Below are 17,158 nucleotides of genomic sequence, written 5' to 3'. Positions count from 1 at the left end.
CTGGGAAGATGCCACATGCTGTGGAGCAACTAAGCCCGTGTGCCACAACTACTGAGCCTGCGCTCTAGAGTCCGCGAGCCCTAACTACTGTGCCCGTGTGCCACAACTACTGAAGCCCGAGTGCCTAGAGCCCGTGCTCCGCAACAAGAGAAGCCACCGCAATGAGAAGCCCGCGCACCGCAACGAAGAGTAGCCCCCGCTCGCCGCAACTAGAGAAAGCCCGTGTGCAGCAACGAAGACCCAACATAGCCAAAAATAAATAAATAAGTAAATTTGTTTTAAAAAAAAGAAGGCACTGAAGGCATCACAGGCTAGGAAGGTAAGAGCCAGAGGAGGGAGTCACGAGACACAGCCAAATGTCAGGACCAGAGCAGAGTCCAGGGGAGGATCTGAGTTTTCTGACTGTTCTCCCTAATCAAGCCCCTAATCAGACAGGGGCCTCCATCAAGTTATCTTTATGACCAGGGAATCCAGGTGACACCAAGACTCCTTGATAGAGGACACCACCCTTAACATTCATAACCTCTCATTTGTCAGGCATACTAGTTTTACCCCATTTTACAGATGAGGAAACGTAACCTGCTCAAGGCCAAATGCTTTTAAAGTAGTGAGTTTAAACTTGGTCTCTTCCCCCATAGCATTCGGCAGACACCACCATTGGACCAGGAGTGGTTGCACAGCATTTGTTTCAGGGACATCTGTCATTCTCTTCTCCTCTTATTATTTTTCCCCCTATTTCTTAGTTGATTATTTTATTGCCCTGATAATAATGTTTTAATCAACATTTTGTATTCATAAAAGTTATGAAGACATTAGCTTTCTTTGTCAAGCCAGAAGAGAATTATTGGCACTTCCCACTACCCGAAATGCATCAGGGAAAAATAACATTACATTATTGTGTTGAATTCTGCATAAAATGTTTCTGATTAAGGATTGGAGAATGAAGAGAAGCATCTGTCTTCTCTTTTATTAAACCCCCACTAAAATGCTAACAAAGGAATTGGATTCACTATGACAAGGAAAATGGCAGGGGGCAATGCACAGATGAGAGATTTTTACCAAAATCTGTAAGACAAAAAAGTGGTCAGAGGATCGCTAATTACTACTGTAGGTGGAGGATGTGCCCAGAGGTCAGGAGAGCAACGTATGCGCAGCAGGGCCCTAGTCCTCTCCTCTCAGTTTGCTGCACACCTTCATGAGCCCTTCCCCTTGACCTACTCCCCCACCCCAGTCTCCAGATCTTCTGCTGGCGTGCTTCCCCTCTCTCCTCCAACCAAAATCATTACCCTCAATTTTGTGGCACTGCTAGACATCAACTACTAAACAAATAGGATTCTAGGGCCAGCTGTTTTGCAGGTCTGTCTCTGTAACAGCACCTTAAGGGTAAGAACTTGGTCTAATTTATCTTTAAACTGCCTGAACCTGACACTCAGTAAAAGTCTGATTTTGACTCCAAGGAAATCATCTACGTTTGCAAACTAGACCTACTCATTGAGCTTTGACCGCTCAGAGAACTCCGCAGACTCTCCACAGAACCTCCGGCTTTGAGCTTGGGCTTGTCCATGTGTTCGCTGTCAGGCTGAGAGGATGGAGGGGAGCCCGGCATTCCATCAAGGCCTGAATCCTGAAATGGGTTTTGACAAAATTATGTTTCACCAGAGTGGATGGGTGTCCTTTTGTAATTCACAGCAGTTTAGCCCTCAACGACATCAGTCAAATCCATCTTTACATCCAAGTCTGATTCTTTACCCAAAATGTACCTTCCTTTTTCATCTAAATCCTTACTTCATTTTAAAGTTGTGGTTCATGTAACTATTAATTAAACACTCAGAAAGTATTTTTCCTACTCAAATAGATATTTTTGAAAAGAATCTATCTACCTTGTAGACAAAACATTTCGTTAAAGGCTCAGAGACTCTTAGTATACGCCCTCGTTCAGTAATAACGCTGGACTTCAAATGTAGATCGGATACAACCCACTAGTAATGTAGTATCCGGAAGTATCATCATAGAATATTTAATCTATTTGAAGGGAAACATTTACACACACACACACACACACACATACACACACACACACACCCCCCACACACACAAAGCACAGATTCTTATATTTCTGTTTACACAAATTACAAAATTGGCTAATAAAATACCGACTTAGGACCCAGATATACAGTTGACCCTTGAACAACACGGGGGTTAGGGGTGCCGACCAGCTTTGCAGTTGGCCCTCCTTATCTGCGGCTCTGCATCTGTGGATTCAGACAACCACAGATCGTGTCGTACTGTAGCGTTTACTACTGAAAAAATCCACCTATGAGTGGACCTATGCAGTTCGAAACCTGTGTTGTTCAAGGGTCAGCTGTACAGCAAACATACCATTTTTCTGTCTATAATACAATTTCCCTAAGTCACCCTACGATTTTAGCTTCTTTCACTCCTGTTGTTACTAAACAGCTGGGAAGTCCCTTTTAGATCAGATGCTGACAGTAGTGACTCAGCAGTACTTCTCACTTTTGGGGTGGACAGCCCCCCATCCGCACATGTAACTATAGCACGCTCATTTGATTTGAGGTGCTAATAGATAAGACAGTATCACACTTTAAAAAGTCTGCAGTCAGAACCGCTTACTGGCCCAAAGAGAACACTTTCTGGCATATTATTACACAGCCACGTGAACACAAAACCATCTAAGGGCAACCTGTTATTTGCATAATGCCGAATCATCAGGAGGGCTTTGATGAGATCTGCGGAGCCCTGCAAACATTTAAGGACAATAGAAAGGGCAGCTTCTGATCCAAAACACACTTCTGCTTTACATTTAAGGAAAGCGAGCAAACAACCGCGACAACTACAAACAGAGGGTGCATCCTTAGGAGGTTACTGAAGCTGCAAAGGATGAATTCCTGAGGTTTTCATTCCTCTTTTCTGAATCATAAAATAAGCCACCTTTCCAATTAAAATCTTTTTTAAATGCTTCTGGAAAAAACCTCCCAGTCTGAAAACCAGCAATACCAAATACACATCTCTGATACTGTATGTTCACAAATGCTTTTTAAAAATTATTAATTTATCCATCACATATTTATTGATTACAAGAAGAGGTACTATTTCAGAGGCTGGGCATACAGCAGGAACAGAGCAGATAAAAATCCTTACTAAAACAGTCGGTGTCTTTGCTAGAAAGTTTTTTTTTAAAGCCTTACAATGTTAATTTCCTCTCTCTAAAAAGCATTATAATGATTCCTTCTTTTTTTGATTATGTGCAACGACCACTTTAAAAACAAACAGAACTAAAACTACAAGACGTCTATATAGTAGTAAAATTATAGAAAAATGCTCAAAATGACATGAAAGTTCTATGCTCATGACCCACGAAGCAGAAGACCCCTAGGAATGTAAGTTTATAAAAGCTTTTAGTGGATGTTTCAATTTGGGGGAAAAGCCAACTAAATAAAGTGCTTTAATTCGTGGCACTGCTTTCACTGGCATAATGTCTGTCTCACTCGAGCGTGCACAGCTTGCTTCATGGCTGGGCAGAAATACAGAATCACCATCACTCCCATACCCATAGGGACAAGAAACGAAAAGATTAAGGAAAATATTCGTGGAGAAGAGATACTGGAGGCAGCCAGACTTCCCCTGAAGGTCTAACCGGCCAGTTTCTCAATCTGAGCACTCTCATCATTTTGCATGGTTAATTCTTTGTTTCCATGGACTGTCCTGCCCCTCATAAGATGCATCCCTGACCTCTATCCTCTAGATGCCAGTAGCACCCAACACCACCCCACTCTGACCCACTGCCACTATTAAAAATGCCCCTAGCCAATGCCCCTGGGGTTGGTGAGGGAGCAAAATCAACACCCCCCCAACACACCCCCAATACCCCACGAGAACCACTGCAATAAGCTGAAGATGTGCAGGCTTTGTTTGAAGCACAGCGCGGGAGGCTGGCTAGCTGGTTCAAACAGGGCGATGCTTGGTTTTTAGCTCACCATGTCCACCAGAGGGCAGCAGCTGAGCAAAAATGCCTGCTTTCCCTGCTGTTCTATTTGGCAGATAAAGCAGCATTACCTACATATTTCATAAGTAGACAAGCAGTTCACAAACGGAGACTTCAACAGACTACAGAATGCAGACTATTAAGGTGCCAGAGGAGAGCGTTTTGAAAATCTAATGGTCAAATTATCTCAGGCCCAGCCTTCCAAGTGTCTTTATTCCCTCCACCCATAAAAATAAGATCCATAAAAAGAAGGTTATGTTCCTAGAGATGAACTTATAGAATTGGGGAAGGAAGTGGTGTCAGTTCTGTGATGTCTTAAAGTCTGCAGATAGGGATGGTTAGTGAACACACCCCTGCAGAAACACGATTACTGTGTAAGTCTTGCAGCCAGGAAGCACTTTCTGACTTTACTTCTCAGACTTGCTACACGCTCCTAAGAACAACTTATGCTACATTTATTTGAAAAGTCGGCTAAGAAAACTTAAGTGTCTTTTTAAGGTTTGATTCTGGTGATGTCCATCGTGGAGCAAGGAATATTTTAGAAAATAAAATACTTCCTTTGTGTTCTAATTTTTAGTGCTTATTGCATTAAAGAATAATCATTTCTTTACATGTCTGTCTTTTTCTCTCTGTACATAGAAGTCAGGGCCTGCTTTGTATTCCCAGCACCAAACCTGGTGCTCGGGTGACCCTAAGCACTTAATAAATATTTGCTGAATCCAATGTTTGTCTACATAAACCAAGCATGGTCCTGGAGCCTGGTTAATGCCTGTGAATATATTTAGCACCATTTAAAACCTCAGACCAACAATTGTCAGCTTTTCTTGTTGGGAAGAACCAAGGGGGCTTTTTGCTCAGCTGTCACATACCTGCTCAGAGACAGAGCTGCTGTATTTTTTAGACATTCTCTTCCTCATTGTCTCTTTCACTGATTTCACCTTTTTTCCAAGAGAGATTCGGGAGGCGGTAGGTGATTTGATTACTTCTTTATACACAAAATCTCCTTCTTTACCCTGCAAAATAAAATGTTATAAGTATCTTAATCACAGAAAATGAAGCCCACAAACAGGTTTTATTATTCAAACCATGAATGTCCTACCTCTCAGCAAAACATTGGCATGCTCCAGGATCTCCACATTTTTCTTATGTTAACTCAGTGCTATGTTATTTATCTTTTTGATTAAAAATTAAAAGCTATTGACTAAGTGACTTTTGCTTGTTTGTTTGCTTAAAGTGGGATGTGAGTCACTTTGTTTTATTTAAACTTAGTATATTCTTCTCCTGGTACATGTTTTCCCACCATTTTAAATACCCAAGGGGACTGTATCTTATCAATAAAGAATGATTTAGATGAACCAATGTTCACTTAATCCCAGCAGCGGGGAAGAAGTAAAGGATAATACTACTGAATCACCCAAGAAAGTGGTAAGAACAAAATGGCAAATCTCAGTCATTAGAAGTCCAGCATCTGGGGACTTCCCTGATGGTGCAGTGGTTAAGAATCCACCTGCCAACGCAGGGGACACAGGTTCGATCCCTGGTCTGGGAAGATCCCACGTGCCGTGGAGCAACTAAGCCCATGAGCCATAACTACTGAGCCTGCGCTCTAGAGTCCATGAGCCACAACTACTGAGCCCGCGTGCCACAACTACTGAAGCCCATGCACCCTAGAGCCCGCAAGCCATAACTATTGAGTCCATGGACCACAACTACTGAAGCCTGCACGCGCTCTAGGGCCCGTGTGCCGCAACTACGGAGCCCGTGTGCTGCAGCTACCGAAGCCTGTGAGCCTAGAGCCCACACTCCGCAACAAGAGAAGGCAGCACAATGAGAAGCCCACCCACTGCAATGAAGAGTAGCCCTGCTCTCCGTAACTAGAGAAAGCCCATGAGCAGCAATGAAGACCCAACGCAGCCAAAAAAAAAAAAAAAAAAGTCCAGCATCCGATCAGATTTATATCATTGTAGCACTTCGTGTGGCCAACTCCTAAGACTGTGTCAATTTTCTTTTCTGAACAAGTTAGATTGTGGTCTCCTTTCATTCTATTTTGCATTAAAAAAAAAACAAAACATTCCCCTGAGGGGAAAAAAATCATACTTTTTACTTTTTAAAAGACTGACCACATAAAATTATTGGTTTATAAATCAATAAAATTTGATATCCAAATAAGATAGTTTTATTCTTCCAGGAAACTCTCAAACACTTCAAAAAATCATAGATGGGTGCTTTCGCTAACACATGGCCATAACAACTATAAAGCACAGAATCCTAATTTCACAGTTGCATGACCAGCTGCACAAGGGGAAAACAAAACTGTATGGAAAACTCACCTACAGCTCTGGGACCTCAGAAAGTAAACCTTAGGGAGAACCTGTACGCTGTAAAGGTGGCCTGTCCCCGGACTGTGATCCAGTGGCAGGTCTGAGCAGGCGGTCACCTTGGCCCTGAGGAGTCTGGCTTGCTTTGGCCCCAAGGGGACTGGGATCATTTCAGGATACCCCAGATCAGAAAGACATACGCTTGGTGTAGGGCTACGCACTTGGCCTATGACAAGCCTGGTTTTCAGAAATGCTGTCACATACTCTTGGAACCCAAATCACAGGGCTCCACGCTGTGGCCCTACCTATGTGTCACAGTCACGTGCACTTGCAGCTAGTATGAGCAAAAAGCACACGTGCACCAATGACTAAGACCATCTAAACTCATCTGGACGTGTGACTTGAAGAAACCTGGAAACCAGGGTATTAAAGAAATGATGCTTCTGCAAAGAGAGCGATGGAGGCCACAGGTGGTCATCATTCAGTCCATGTGGGACTGTGAAGAGTCTTTAAGATGGGGAAATCGAGCTTCTCTCCAAATGCGATTTAGGATCCCGAGTAAAAGGTCACCCAGTACCGATTCTCAAAGATACTAAATGTGAAACTACGTCAACCACATCACTTGAATCCAAATCTTTTGCTTCCCCTCTGATGTATACTCACCAATGGGTCAGAATTATTACTGCCAAGGTGCAGAGAACGATTTGTCAAGTCAAATCCTCCAAAACTGCAGGTTCTCTGTGGAAAGGAGAGGGCAGAGCACTAACAATGCAGTTATGCTAAGATCCTCCAGTAGTGTGCCAACCCAACACACGTCCCCTTTGTAGGATGTCACTGAACCACAAACGTGTTACAGGATGAGAGTAAGAGACGAGAAATGATGAAGAAAAAAAATACATGATTCGTGTTATAAGGAGACGCCACTCATTTTGCCCTTCCACAGGCCACTGGAACTGTGCCTACACCAGAGGTTCAGAATCCCCTTCACAGGCAAAAACCAACTGGTAAAAAAAAAAAAAAAAAAAAAAATACACCAACCAAAAAACCATACATGTGTTAAGTGCTCTAAGACTCCCTGTCTCTTAGCAACAAAATTTCCCTTCCAGACCCCTTAATATCGGCTGCACACAGTGGTGATAATGAGGGAACATGTATTAGGGAACCCATGTGCTCAGAGTGGTCTTGGAAACCCAGATGTGAAGTCCTATAGCCCTGCCACTGACAGCAGGCTTTTCTGAGGGACTCTTGTTTTGTTTAGTTTTAAATCGCTGAGACGGAGGGAAAAAGGTTATGTTTATAGTAGAGTCCAATCAGGCCAAGAGGATTACTCACTCATTGCTTCCCTGACCTAGCCAAAAATGCTGATAACTCTCCCATCTAACTGCCCAACTTAATTACTTATGACCCTTTCCTCAGAGTGTATGAAATAAAGATACCACATTTGCCCAGAAAGAAAAAGATTGATTCCGTGACTGTCTCTGACCACACTACTTTAATTTCAATAGGAAAAACACTGATAGAATGAAAACTTCACTGTCCTTTCGGTTCGTTTCAAACTTTATGGAACTGCATATGTTTCAGTGCTTTTATATTTCCAGAACTTGGTTTGAATTCTCTGCTGTTTTTCTAGCAAAAGCTACTCAAGCACCACCTCTCCCCGCCAACCCCCAAATCTTTAAGAAAAAGGAGAAATTCAAAGCACATTAATTTTTGTTATCACCGATTACCTTCTTAAGCAATTGGTAATAAAATGTGAATCACAGATTTGGGTGCCAATATTTTGTATTACCCGTTTCTCAGAGAACTCTAGTTAACAGCTATTAGAAGGAAGAAATGAACAGAAAAGCACAACATATACTATAAACATTGCTTTTTAAAAATAAATACACCTTAGATACATATTAACTGAACTGAGAAAGTAGAAACATCCAGGAAGGAAAGTGCCTAGGTTTTTGGAATCACACAGATAGGGACCCAAATCCTGGTTCTACCACACTTAACTTGCTGTGTGACCACAGGTAGAGTACCGAACTCGCTGAGCTTTGGTTTCTTCATTAGTAAAATACTATCTATAGCCTATATTTGAGACTTCTAGCACACTGCCTGGCACAAAGCAGACACTCTAGGAATGCTGGTTTCTTCCATTACTTTTCATTAGGGCCACACTGAGAATTTGGTAGCTTGTCCTGACAATTGTTATGTTGAAGTTTAGGCTTAGTCAACATTCTAAATATGCAAATGAAGAACTGGAGCTTAGTTCTGGGCCTTATAATTCTGGGAGCTTCAAATGTAAAACCAGAGCAATCCCAGGAATGGGCCAAGAAGTGAAAGATAGCAGGTGTAGCAGAAGGAAAGGCCAGGAGATGCAGCAGTGTTATATTTCAGGATAACCGACATTCAGGATATCACACAGCTGTTTTTCTCCTTCAGCAAAGCTGTTGCTGCAGTTTTAAATAATCAACCACAGACATAACCTTCAATGGACATTATTCTCATTTTATATAAAAATATCAATGGACAATCTGATTTCCCTTACAGTCAACTTAACTGGACCTATATCTACTCTATAAAAAGAGAAAGACCTCTGTAAACAAAAACACTCACCAAATCCCCTAATCTGCAAGCAATGTTATGACCATCTCTCAAGGCTAATTTTTAACTTTAACTTTCCCTTTGCAGCTTATAGTGCCAAATAAATTTTCTCATTTTTGCAAAGGCAGTCATTTTATTCTAGTTCCTCTCCTGTGACTCAGGGCTCCACAGACACAGTATGGCGTCCAGATGCCTCATCGTTTTACGGCTTTTGTACTTCCCTGCTTTGAATTCCAACACCGACTGCAGCACTGGAGCCCAGCATGTTATTTCTGATGCATATGAAATAACTGACAAAGAATTTATGTGGAAACTACAACTGCAATAAATTAGAAGCTCGTTTATGTCTTCATATGACTGCTGCAATGCATTGTCTCCTAAAATAAGAAATTTAGAGGAAAGAGTGGACTGGTTTTCTTAACTACCAACTAAAACCTCTCCCAGTGACATGCTAAGATATTTGGAACTGATTCTTCTTTATCAATGGAGGATGAACAAAATATAACCGTCAGCACCACCTGAACTAATCTCCAACTCTTTCCGTAATGTCAGGTAGTTCTTGAAGCAGCACTCTTTCAACAGAGAAAACAAGAGAGAACAGTAAAAGAATGTAAACCAATCTCTGGTGGTCTACATGAATAAAGCTTAAATGAGGTTTTTCAAGTTCAAACATCTCCTGTACAGATAATTACAAGAACATTTTAGATAGATGCTTGTGGATGAGAAGCACCAGTCAATGGAATGGTCATGCAGCTGAAAACACGTTTTGGGGGGGTTTGGATTTTTTTTTTTAATGGACAAAAATTCCAAAATGTCATGCATGTCTGTTTCCCCAAACAAAAATTGAATGACCAAATAAAAAGCAAAACAAGTGACCGTTTCCAGTGAGTACAAAGCATTGTCATTTCCCGGAGGTTTCATCAAGCAAATATGGCATTTTTTGAAAGACAAAAAGATCAAGGTTGAAGAGTAAAGGAAACTATACTTTTGAATAAAATGAAAGAGATATATGACAAGAAGAAAGGAAAACAATTTTTAAGTAAACCAAGTAAAGAAATTATTTTAATCCCTTAAAAAAACCCAGAAAAACAAAAAACCCTCTTCTGTTGTTAAAACACTTATATTCTGGGACCTCCCTGGTGGTCCAGTGGTTAACACGCCGAGCTCCCACTGCAGGGGGCACAGGTTCGACCCCTGGTCGGGGAACTAAGATCCCAACATGCTGCACAGTGCGGCCAAAAGAAAAAGAACTTACATTCCCCTATGTTCTCTGAATAACTAGAAAATTAAATTTTGTTTTCTTGATTGTACAATTATACTTACAAGAAATGGTATGTACAAATTTCTGATTTAGCACTGAACACGTATTTCAGCAAGTATTAAAACTGTCCAGTACTGCCTCAAGTTCACAGTACTTTAAAAATACCCAGCCTCAGGCTGGTACTGGGGATAGAGGTTACAGAGTGCCACTTTTACAGGGGGTGGAATTGTTACGTGAAAACAAGCTTGTCCAAATGTCCATACTCAAACGTCAATGAAGAATTAATCACTGGCTCACAATGTGCACACAAGGGCCCACAATGGCACAAATCTTAGAAATATAACTTCTAGAGAGAAGGTCCTGATGAAGTTCTATCATTAACCTGGCAATAAATAATATAAGGGATACATGAGCAACTCAGGGCACTCAATCGGAAAAATTCTCAGTATTGCATGATTTGAACCCATGGGGCTGAGCCATCAATTTACAGAGAAGAAGTGGATCTGTTCTATCAAGGTCAAGTCCAAAGGTACAGAGGCAGATGAACTAGGCAGAACACCTCGGAAGGTAAAAAACAAATTATACCAAGACTAGGTAGCCACAAGTATTTCCCAAAAGATCTGTGGGTCAGAACTGAAGGAGTGACAACAAGAAATAATAACAAAGAACTGTTATTTTACAACAAAAACAAAACCAACCGAGGCTGTTGCCATGACAAAGAGCCAGAGGAAAAGCTGTTAACTGATAATATTAAAAGTGCTGCAAGATTTATAAGAATGTGAAAAAAGTGGAGATCGAGCAAGAAAGTCAACACATGGGAATATCTGGAAAACCTAAGGGCTGGTACGGACCTAAGCATCCTTTAAGGAGGGCATTGACCCCAAAAGCAGAACTTGATTGAATGAATTTAAATTACAGCAACCGTCTGGGGAAGAACATGTTACAAATGTGAAGGAACTCTGGGAGAAGCCATCATGGGAGGTGGCAGTACAGTCTACTCCTTCAGACCTATAAAAGGGGACAGGCCAGCAGACCCAAGTGGATTAAGCAGGGCGCCAGGAGCCAGGAAGCGCACAGTTCCTCCACGCCCTGTGCCATTTTATATGGGCTCTTGTGCAAACTAAAAGTTAGGTGGGAATTTCAGGGGGGAAATCCCTATGTTCTCCAGTTCAATATAAGTCTTGCCCTGAAAATGAATTTTACTAGGTCTCTAATAATTCAGTAATAAAATTGAAGACCATATCATTATTTGAAAGTAAATACTTTATTCCTTGCTATGTACAGAATAATCTATGGGGCAGTGGAGGACATTTCCAAACGCTGATCCTTTTGTTTAAAAAGATAAGCACATCAAATATACTTAAGTAAAACAAAAGAGCTCTAATTTTTCTTTCCTTTTAGATTTGAGAACTTTCCGTCTGCCCCTAGTAATAAAAGAAAGTACCTTACAGTGTTTTTTCGAATCACCAAATTGGCGAAGATGATGGTGGCAATCTACCGTGAGCTAGTTCCTACTGTTTTAACTCACTGAGAGAAGAAACATCTCTTTTAAGGGCAAAACTTCCTTCTGTTTTGAATCAGCTTCCTTGAGGCCAAGTGACATGATGGCTGCGACTCAAGACAGCCACTTCTAGAAGGAGGCCAGACCCCACTCCTGTACTCTGAGAGCCCTTCTCTGGATCAGCTTCAATGTTTAGTTTTAAATTAAAACTCAAACAGCTTCAACTGGCAAGAGGACAAATGGGAAAGAGGGAGAAGCCATTCCTCAAGGAAAGCGGGGGTAGGAATGGAGGTGATGGAGGGACAGAGCATGAGAGGAGCGGGGAGGACGCCAGGCTGCACGCAAGAAAGGCCATAATGCTTGACTGCACATCACAGAAATGACAAGGCCGTCCCCATGACCGTCTTTGTGACTCACGGACTTCTGGCGGATTCTCAAGAGAACCCTTTTGGTACAGCGGTCCACCGTGGCGGCCCACTTCCTCCTGGTCTCCTCCTCCTCCAGCAAGCACCGTCTCAGGTCCTGCTTCTCGGCCTTGCTCAGGGTCCTGTCTGAGGCAGGACGCACTAGCTGGGTCAGGTTCAGGTGGCTGTACAGGCTGCGCTCCACCACGTACGTGACATTGAACTCGCTGACGGAGGGGCGCCCGCGCACCCTCCTGCCGGGGCCGCCACAGACCCCGCCCCCTTTGGGTTTCTGCCGGAGCAGCTGCAGGTCGCAGGTGGTGCTGTTGATGCCTTTTCTAGAGGGACGCTGGCAGAGGAAAGCTCTAGAACAGGAATAATTAGTATCCGTTTTCTTCAAGCGGATCTGCTTCCGGACGCTCTGAACCTCCTCTAGGGACACTAGGAGGTGGTGCCGGCGACGGTGGCTGTCGTAGAAGCAAACACCATCGGTACTTACCCCGTGGCTCAGGGACCCGAGACCCTTCTTCATCTCCCCCTCGGTGAGGGAGCGGGACACCTTCTGGGCCTTGTCGTCTTCTGGGTAGGAGAAGAACGTCCCCATCTTCTTGGGGGGCTTGATCAGGCCCCGGCCCTCTCCTTTGCTGAAGGTTTTGACCAACTTCCGGCCGGCACCCCAGGTGTCCAGGCTGCTGGATGACGGAGAAGTGGTGAGAGAGTCTGAATCATCTTCTGGAGGTTTCTCAGGAGAGGCATCAAAGAAAAATGGCTTCTTGTGCACTCCAGAGTACAGGGCAGACCTTTCATCCGGGACCGGGGAATTCTCAAACACCTGTTCCTCCCCGCCTGGAGGGAATCAACACAGACACAGTCACGGGTTCCTGTCAACAAACCTTTGCGTTCTCTCACAGATTTGCCTTTAGACCCCCAACCCTGCAAAAAATAAGCTAAACCATGCAGCGACCACAGTGATGCCCCTCCCCACAATCACTTACCCTCCATAAACCCAGCTCCTGCTTAAATAAATGCATATAAAAAAGAAAATAAACTGAGCAAATAATGGTTTCACACAGGCTTAATGTTAAAAGGTTTCAGATGTGATTTCTCCTCCTCCTCTCAATATCTTTGTAGACCAAACACCTTAACAGACCTATTAAAAATGGCATTTGGACACTCTAAGCCCATCCATAACACAATATTCCTTAGCATTTAACGATAATTATCCTTCCCAGTTTGCAAGTGCAATCCTCAGAAGCTAGGAATCAATCGTTCTCCCTTCTGAAAGGCTCTCCTGTTGAGTCTGGTTGGCTTTTTATAGTCAGAGTGTGATGAATGCCATGTGGCTGACAGTAATTTTTTTTATTGACACATATGCCATTTAAGTAATTAAGTCACCAAGGGAGAAGTCTGGGTGAGGAAACACCATAAAGGGTCATAGATTGCAAATGCAACTGACAAATGGTCCCCACTTGATAAGCCAAACACAAAAAGTTGCAGAGCTGGGTGATCCAAGACAGACATTCCCATCAACGCAGGCCCTGCTACAAAGCAGCAAGGGCATTTAAGGGCCTGGACACGCAAGCAGCCCCATGGAGCGTTCCATTTCTTCTCAAGGATTCCAGCTCTTCAAGCCATCACTGGAGGCAGGTATCCAGCCAAGACTTCCAGAGACCAGTGGAAAGGTTTGGACTTGCTGGCAGGAAAATTGAGTTCTTTTCTGCATGTGTTATGTGAACATCTGTGAGAAAAGAAGTAGGTCAAACTCTGGGTGTAGTGATCCTAACTGGCTGTGTCCCTTTAATTATAAGGAAACTTTTGAGCACTGCAGCTTTCTGCCGGCTGAACTGTGAAGGGGAAAAAGCACCAAGTTCCTTGCAACAGATGGATGGCACTAAATACACCACCTGGGATGAGGGTCCCAGTGTGTGGTTAAATGTCAAAGATAAAGGGAGAGGGTGGCTCGCTCCAGAGGGGCAAAAGTGAGTGACTGGTAGCAGGCCTTTAAAATTCCAGAAGTTTCTTAGTTTTCCAACTGATGGGAATTACAGTTACAAATATAAAAAAGACTGCTGCTATTAAATACAACCCAAGGTTGACTTTGATGTCAAGGAGATGGTGGTGGGGAGGGAGATTCAAAATTATATCTGGTCCAAAGTTCTCCATCACCTGCAGTACAAATATATTCACTCAAGAATTATTCCCGGATCTTTCAAGGGAGTTTAAAAGCAGGGCCTGTGGTTCTGATGAATACTGGCCGGACCAGAAGCAGTGTGCACACATCGTGAATGTCTCCCGCTCCTTCCTCAGGACACCTAATATGGACTGAAGACCAAGGGTCCTTACGTTACTGGAAGTAAAAATGGCAACCTCTTCCGGATACTGTCTACCCTCCACTTCCAGGGATGAAGTGATGGGGCTGAGAGGCATAGCCTGGTGGCAGGGGCAGCCCAACAGAGGACTTTTCTCTGAAAGTAGTCCAATCACAGATCATGACTTCATATTTAGCCCAGGTGTCCAGAGAGGTGTGCAAAGGCCCTCATTTACGCACAGTCTTAAGGGGCCTTGGGGAAGTTAAGGACCTGTCACTCAGCAGTGGTCTGGAAATTTTCTGGATTCTATATTTGGCGTTGTCGTCAGAGATTCCAATACTTCGGTGTCACATTTGAGTTTGGGACCAGCTGGTTCACACATGCCTGTGATGTATGTAGCTCTACTTCCTAGTTCTGGCACGTCGGCATCTGGTAAAGAGTTTGGAGGGAAACATGGCAAATGCTTCCAAAGAGGCCACCTTAGCCTGTGCTGGGGGCAGTCCTCACGGGGTACATGAGGTTCTTCTGCCTATGCCTGACCCAAGGCCTGAAATCCCAGCCCGGACTGGATTCCTTGGGTTTAGAGCATTACTTCTCCCATTCACCTCTGACTTGAAAGTACAAGTATCAGGTCAAAAGTACGACAATCAAGATGCTCTCATTCCATCATCATTTGGCATGTGATTTGCTTCTTGCTCAGCTGAGATCAGAATACGGAAGGGAAGGTGATTCTGACGAGAGGAAGGAGTCAGGAGACAGGATGGCTGAATGCCAAGAACACAGATTTATGCCCTAGATTCCAGCCCTGGCTCTGCTACTCACCACCTCCATGACTGTGGGCAATTATTTCATCTCTCCGAGTCTGTTTCCTCACCTGGAATAATGCCTATCTATTTTATTTTATTTTATTTATTTTTTCGGCCGTGCCATGAGGCTTGTGGGAATCTTAGTTCTCCGACCAGGTATTGAACTCAAACTGGACAGTCAGGGAATTCCCACTGCCTACCTATTTTATTAGTATCTATTATAAGGTTATTGAGAGGATAAAATTAAATGAAAAGAGATATGGGAAGGTACTTCATAAGCTGAAAAGCACTGTACAAAAGCTAATGATTCATTAGCAGGTTACAGATGAACTGGAGAAATGAGGGAAGAGAGTGGGTGGGTATCAGCTTTGGGTAGAAGACACAGAAATGGCTGGATGAAGGGCGCTGCCCTGGCCTACAAGTTCATATTGTCTAAGGTCATGCACGCCCCAGATAAGGACTTGCAACTCAAGTTACAAGGGTAAGACTGGGTGATGGATTGTAACTCTCCTGGCTTTTCCAAGACTCCAGAGCTGGGGGGTGAGAGATGGGGTGGGAGCAGAGTACAGACCCAGGAGGTAGAGGAGTCAGGCTGCTCAGACGTTAACTCCGGGTCTCCGGCCAGCTGGCTCGGTGACCATGAGTAAATTACTTCCCCTCTTTGTGTCTGTCGGAGTTTCTTTATTTGTGAAATGAGGGTAGTATAAGTGCCTGCCTCTGGTGGCTATTCTGAAGATGACATATTAACAGGAACATAAAATCTAAAGTGTTTAGGAAAGTGGCTGGCGCACAGAAGGCTCTCCGTAAAGGCTCATTATTATTCAGACAACTTAGTATTGGCACAGGCATGAGGGAAGTCAAAAGGATCGGCTCTTTGAAGGCCCAGGGGCAGGAGGAGGGGTTGCTGGGAGTATGAATCTCTCCAGCTTTGCAAAGCAGGTGCCAAGGTGGCCTCTCTGTACCAGCATCAGTTCTGTTGCTACTGAGGAACCGCAGAACGTTCTACCGTGCAAGGGATGGAGGCGTTCTCATCTAGCACAGTGCTGGTTGCAGCCTGCAGTGGATGACCTCAGCTGCACACACACCTGGGGCCTCTCCTGGTGACAATGGCAAGCCTGGTCAATAGCACCCCAGCTCCCCAGACACCAGACGTGTCACTGGGGATTCAAACTCACTAAATCCATCTTCCGTCTAGGACACCTCATTCATATCACGATGAATCAAAGTTCAGAGCTAAAAGTCCGTATAGTTATTACTTTTTACCCTACAGCTACCTCTTTTGGTGTATTTCCCCATTTTTTCAACTATGTGTCTCAGAGACAGTTGAATTGATTTATTCTGACATAAATATACAAATGAGAACATTTCTGCATTTTTATGAGTGTTATTCTAGTGGAAAGGCTGCCCCAACACATATGACTATCACATACGAAGGGGCTCCTGGGTGGTAGGCCCAGGACCAGGTACTTCTCCCATTTATCTCATTTATGGACAAGACCCACCAATCTATGCATGATATATGAGATTTAATTTTGGCAAGCATGCATGAGGTTTGTTTTAAAAATGTAACGCTCCCAAGGTTGAATGATGGCTCTTCCATATGGTTCTACTTAATATTACCAAACGACACTGTGTGTGATTTCAGTAAGAGCTGCCACGGGGAGAGGAAGTCAGGCTATATTCTGTCCTGTGAAATCATGACAGACAGGCAGGTATTAAAACAGCCTAATGTAAGTCAGCATTGCACCCGGAATTACCATGCAAAAGACACCCAGATGAAACCCTGGAACTAAACACAACTCTAAGTTTATGAAACTGGCCGTGAAGCAGATAGAGTCTCTCTCCCTCTGTCTCTCCCTCTGTTTCTCTGTCTTTATCTCCACTTTCCCACCGTTACCCCCTCACCTTCAGTATTCCTCCAGGGGATTTAAACTGATAATTACGTCAAACAAAAATTTTAAGAA

General features: G+C 43.5%; 1 protein-coding gene across 4 annotated transcripts in view; it reads right to left on the bottom strand.

Moving 5' to 3' along the window:
* SASH1 (SAM and SH3 domain containing 1) overlaps positions 1-17,158 on the bottom strand; it is an 856,260-nt gene that overhangs the window by 17,763 nt on the left and 821,339 nt on the right. For all 4 annotated transcript variants that reach the window (XM_024747973.1, XM_024747972.1, XM_024747974.1 and 1 more), the window contains 4 exons: positions 12,579-12,925; positions 6,985-7,059; positions 4,873-5,016; positions 1,489-1,624 (listed from right to left, as the gene is read on the bottom strand). In XM_024747973.1, coding sequence (XP_024603741.1) covers positions 1,489-1,624; positions 4,873-5,016; positions 6,985-7,059; positions 12,579-12,925 — 702 coding nt within the window. The remainder of the gene's footprint in view (positions 1-1,488; positions 1,625-4,872; positions 5,017-6,984; positions 7,060-12,578; positions 12,926-17,158) is intronic.

Source organism: Neophocaena asiaeorientalis, unplaced genomic scaffold (assembly GCF_003031525.2).
Source record: "Neophocaena asiaeorientalis asiaeorientalis breed wild unplaced genomic scaffold, Neophocaena_asiaeorientalis_V1.1 scaffold123, whole genome shotgun sequence".
In the NCBI taxonomy this organism is placed as follows: Eukaryota; Metazoa; Chordata; class Mammalia; order Artiodactyla; family Phocoenidae; genus Neophocaena; species Neophocaena asiaeorientalis.
This window is presented reverse-complemented; position numbering and strand designations above follow the sequence as displayed.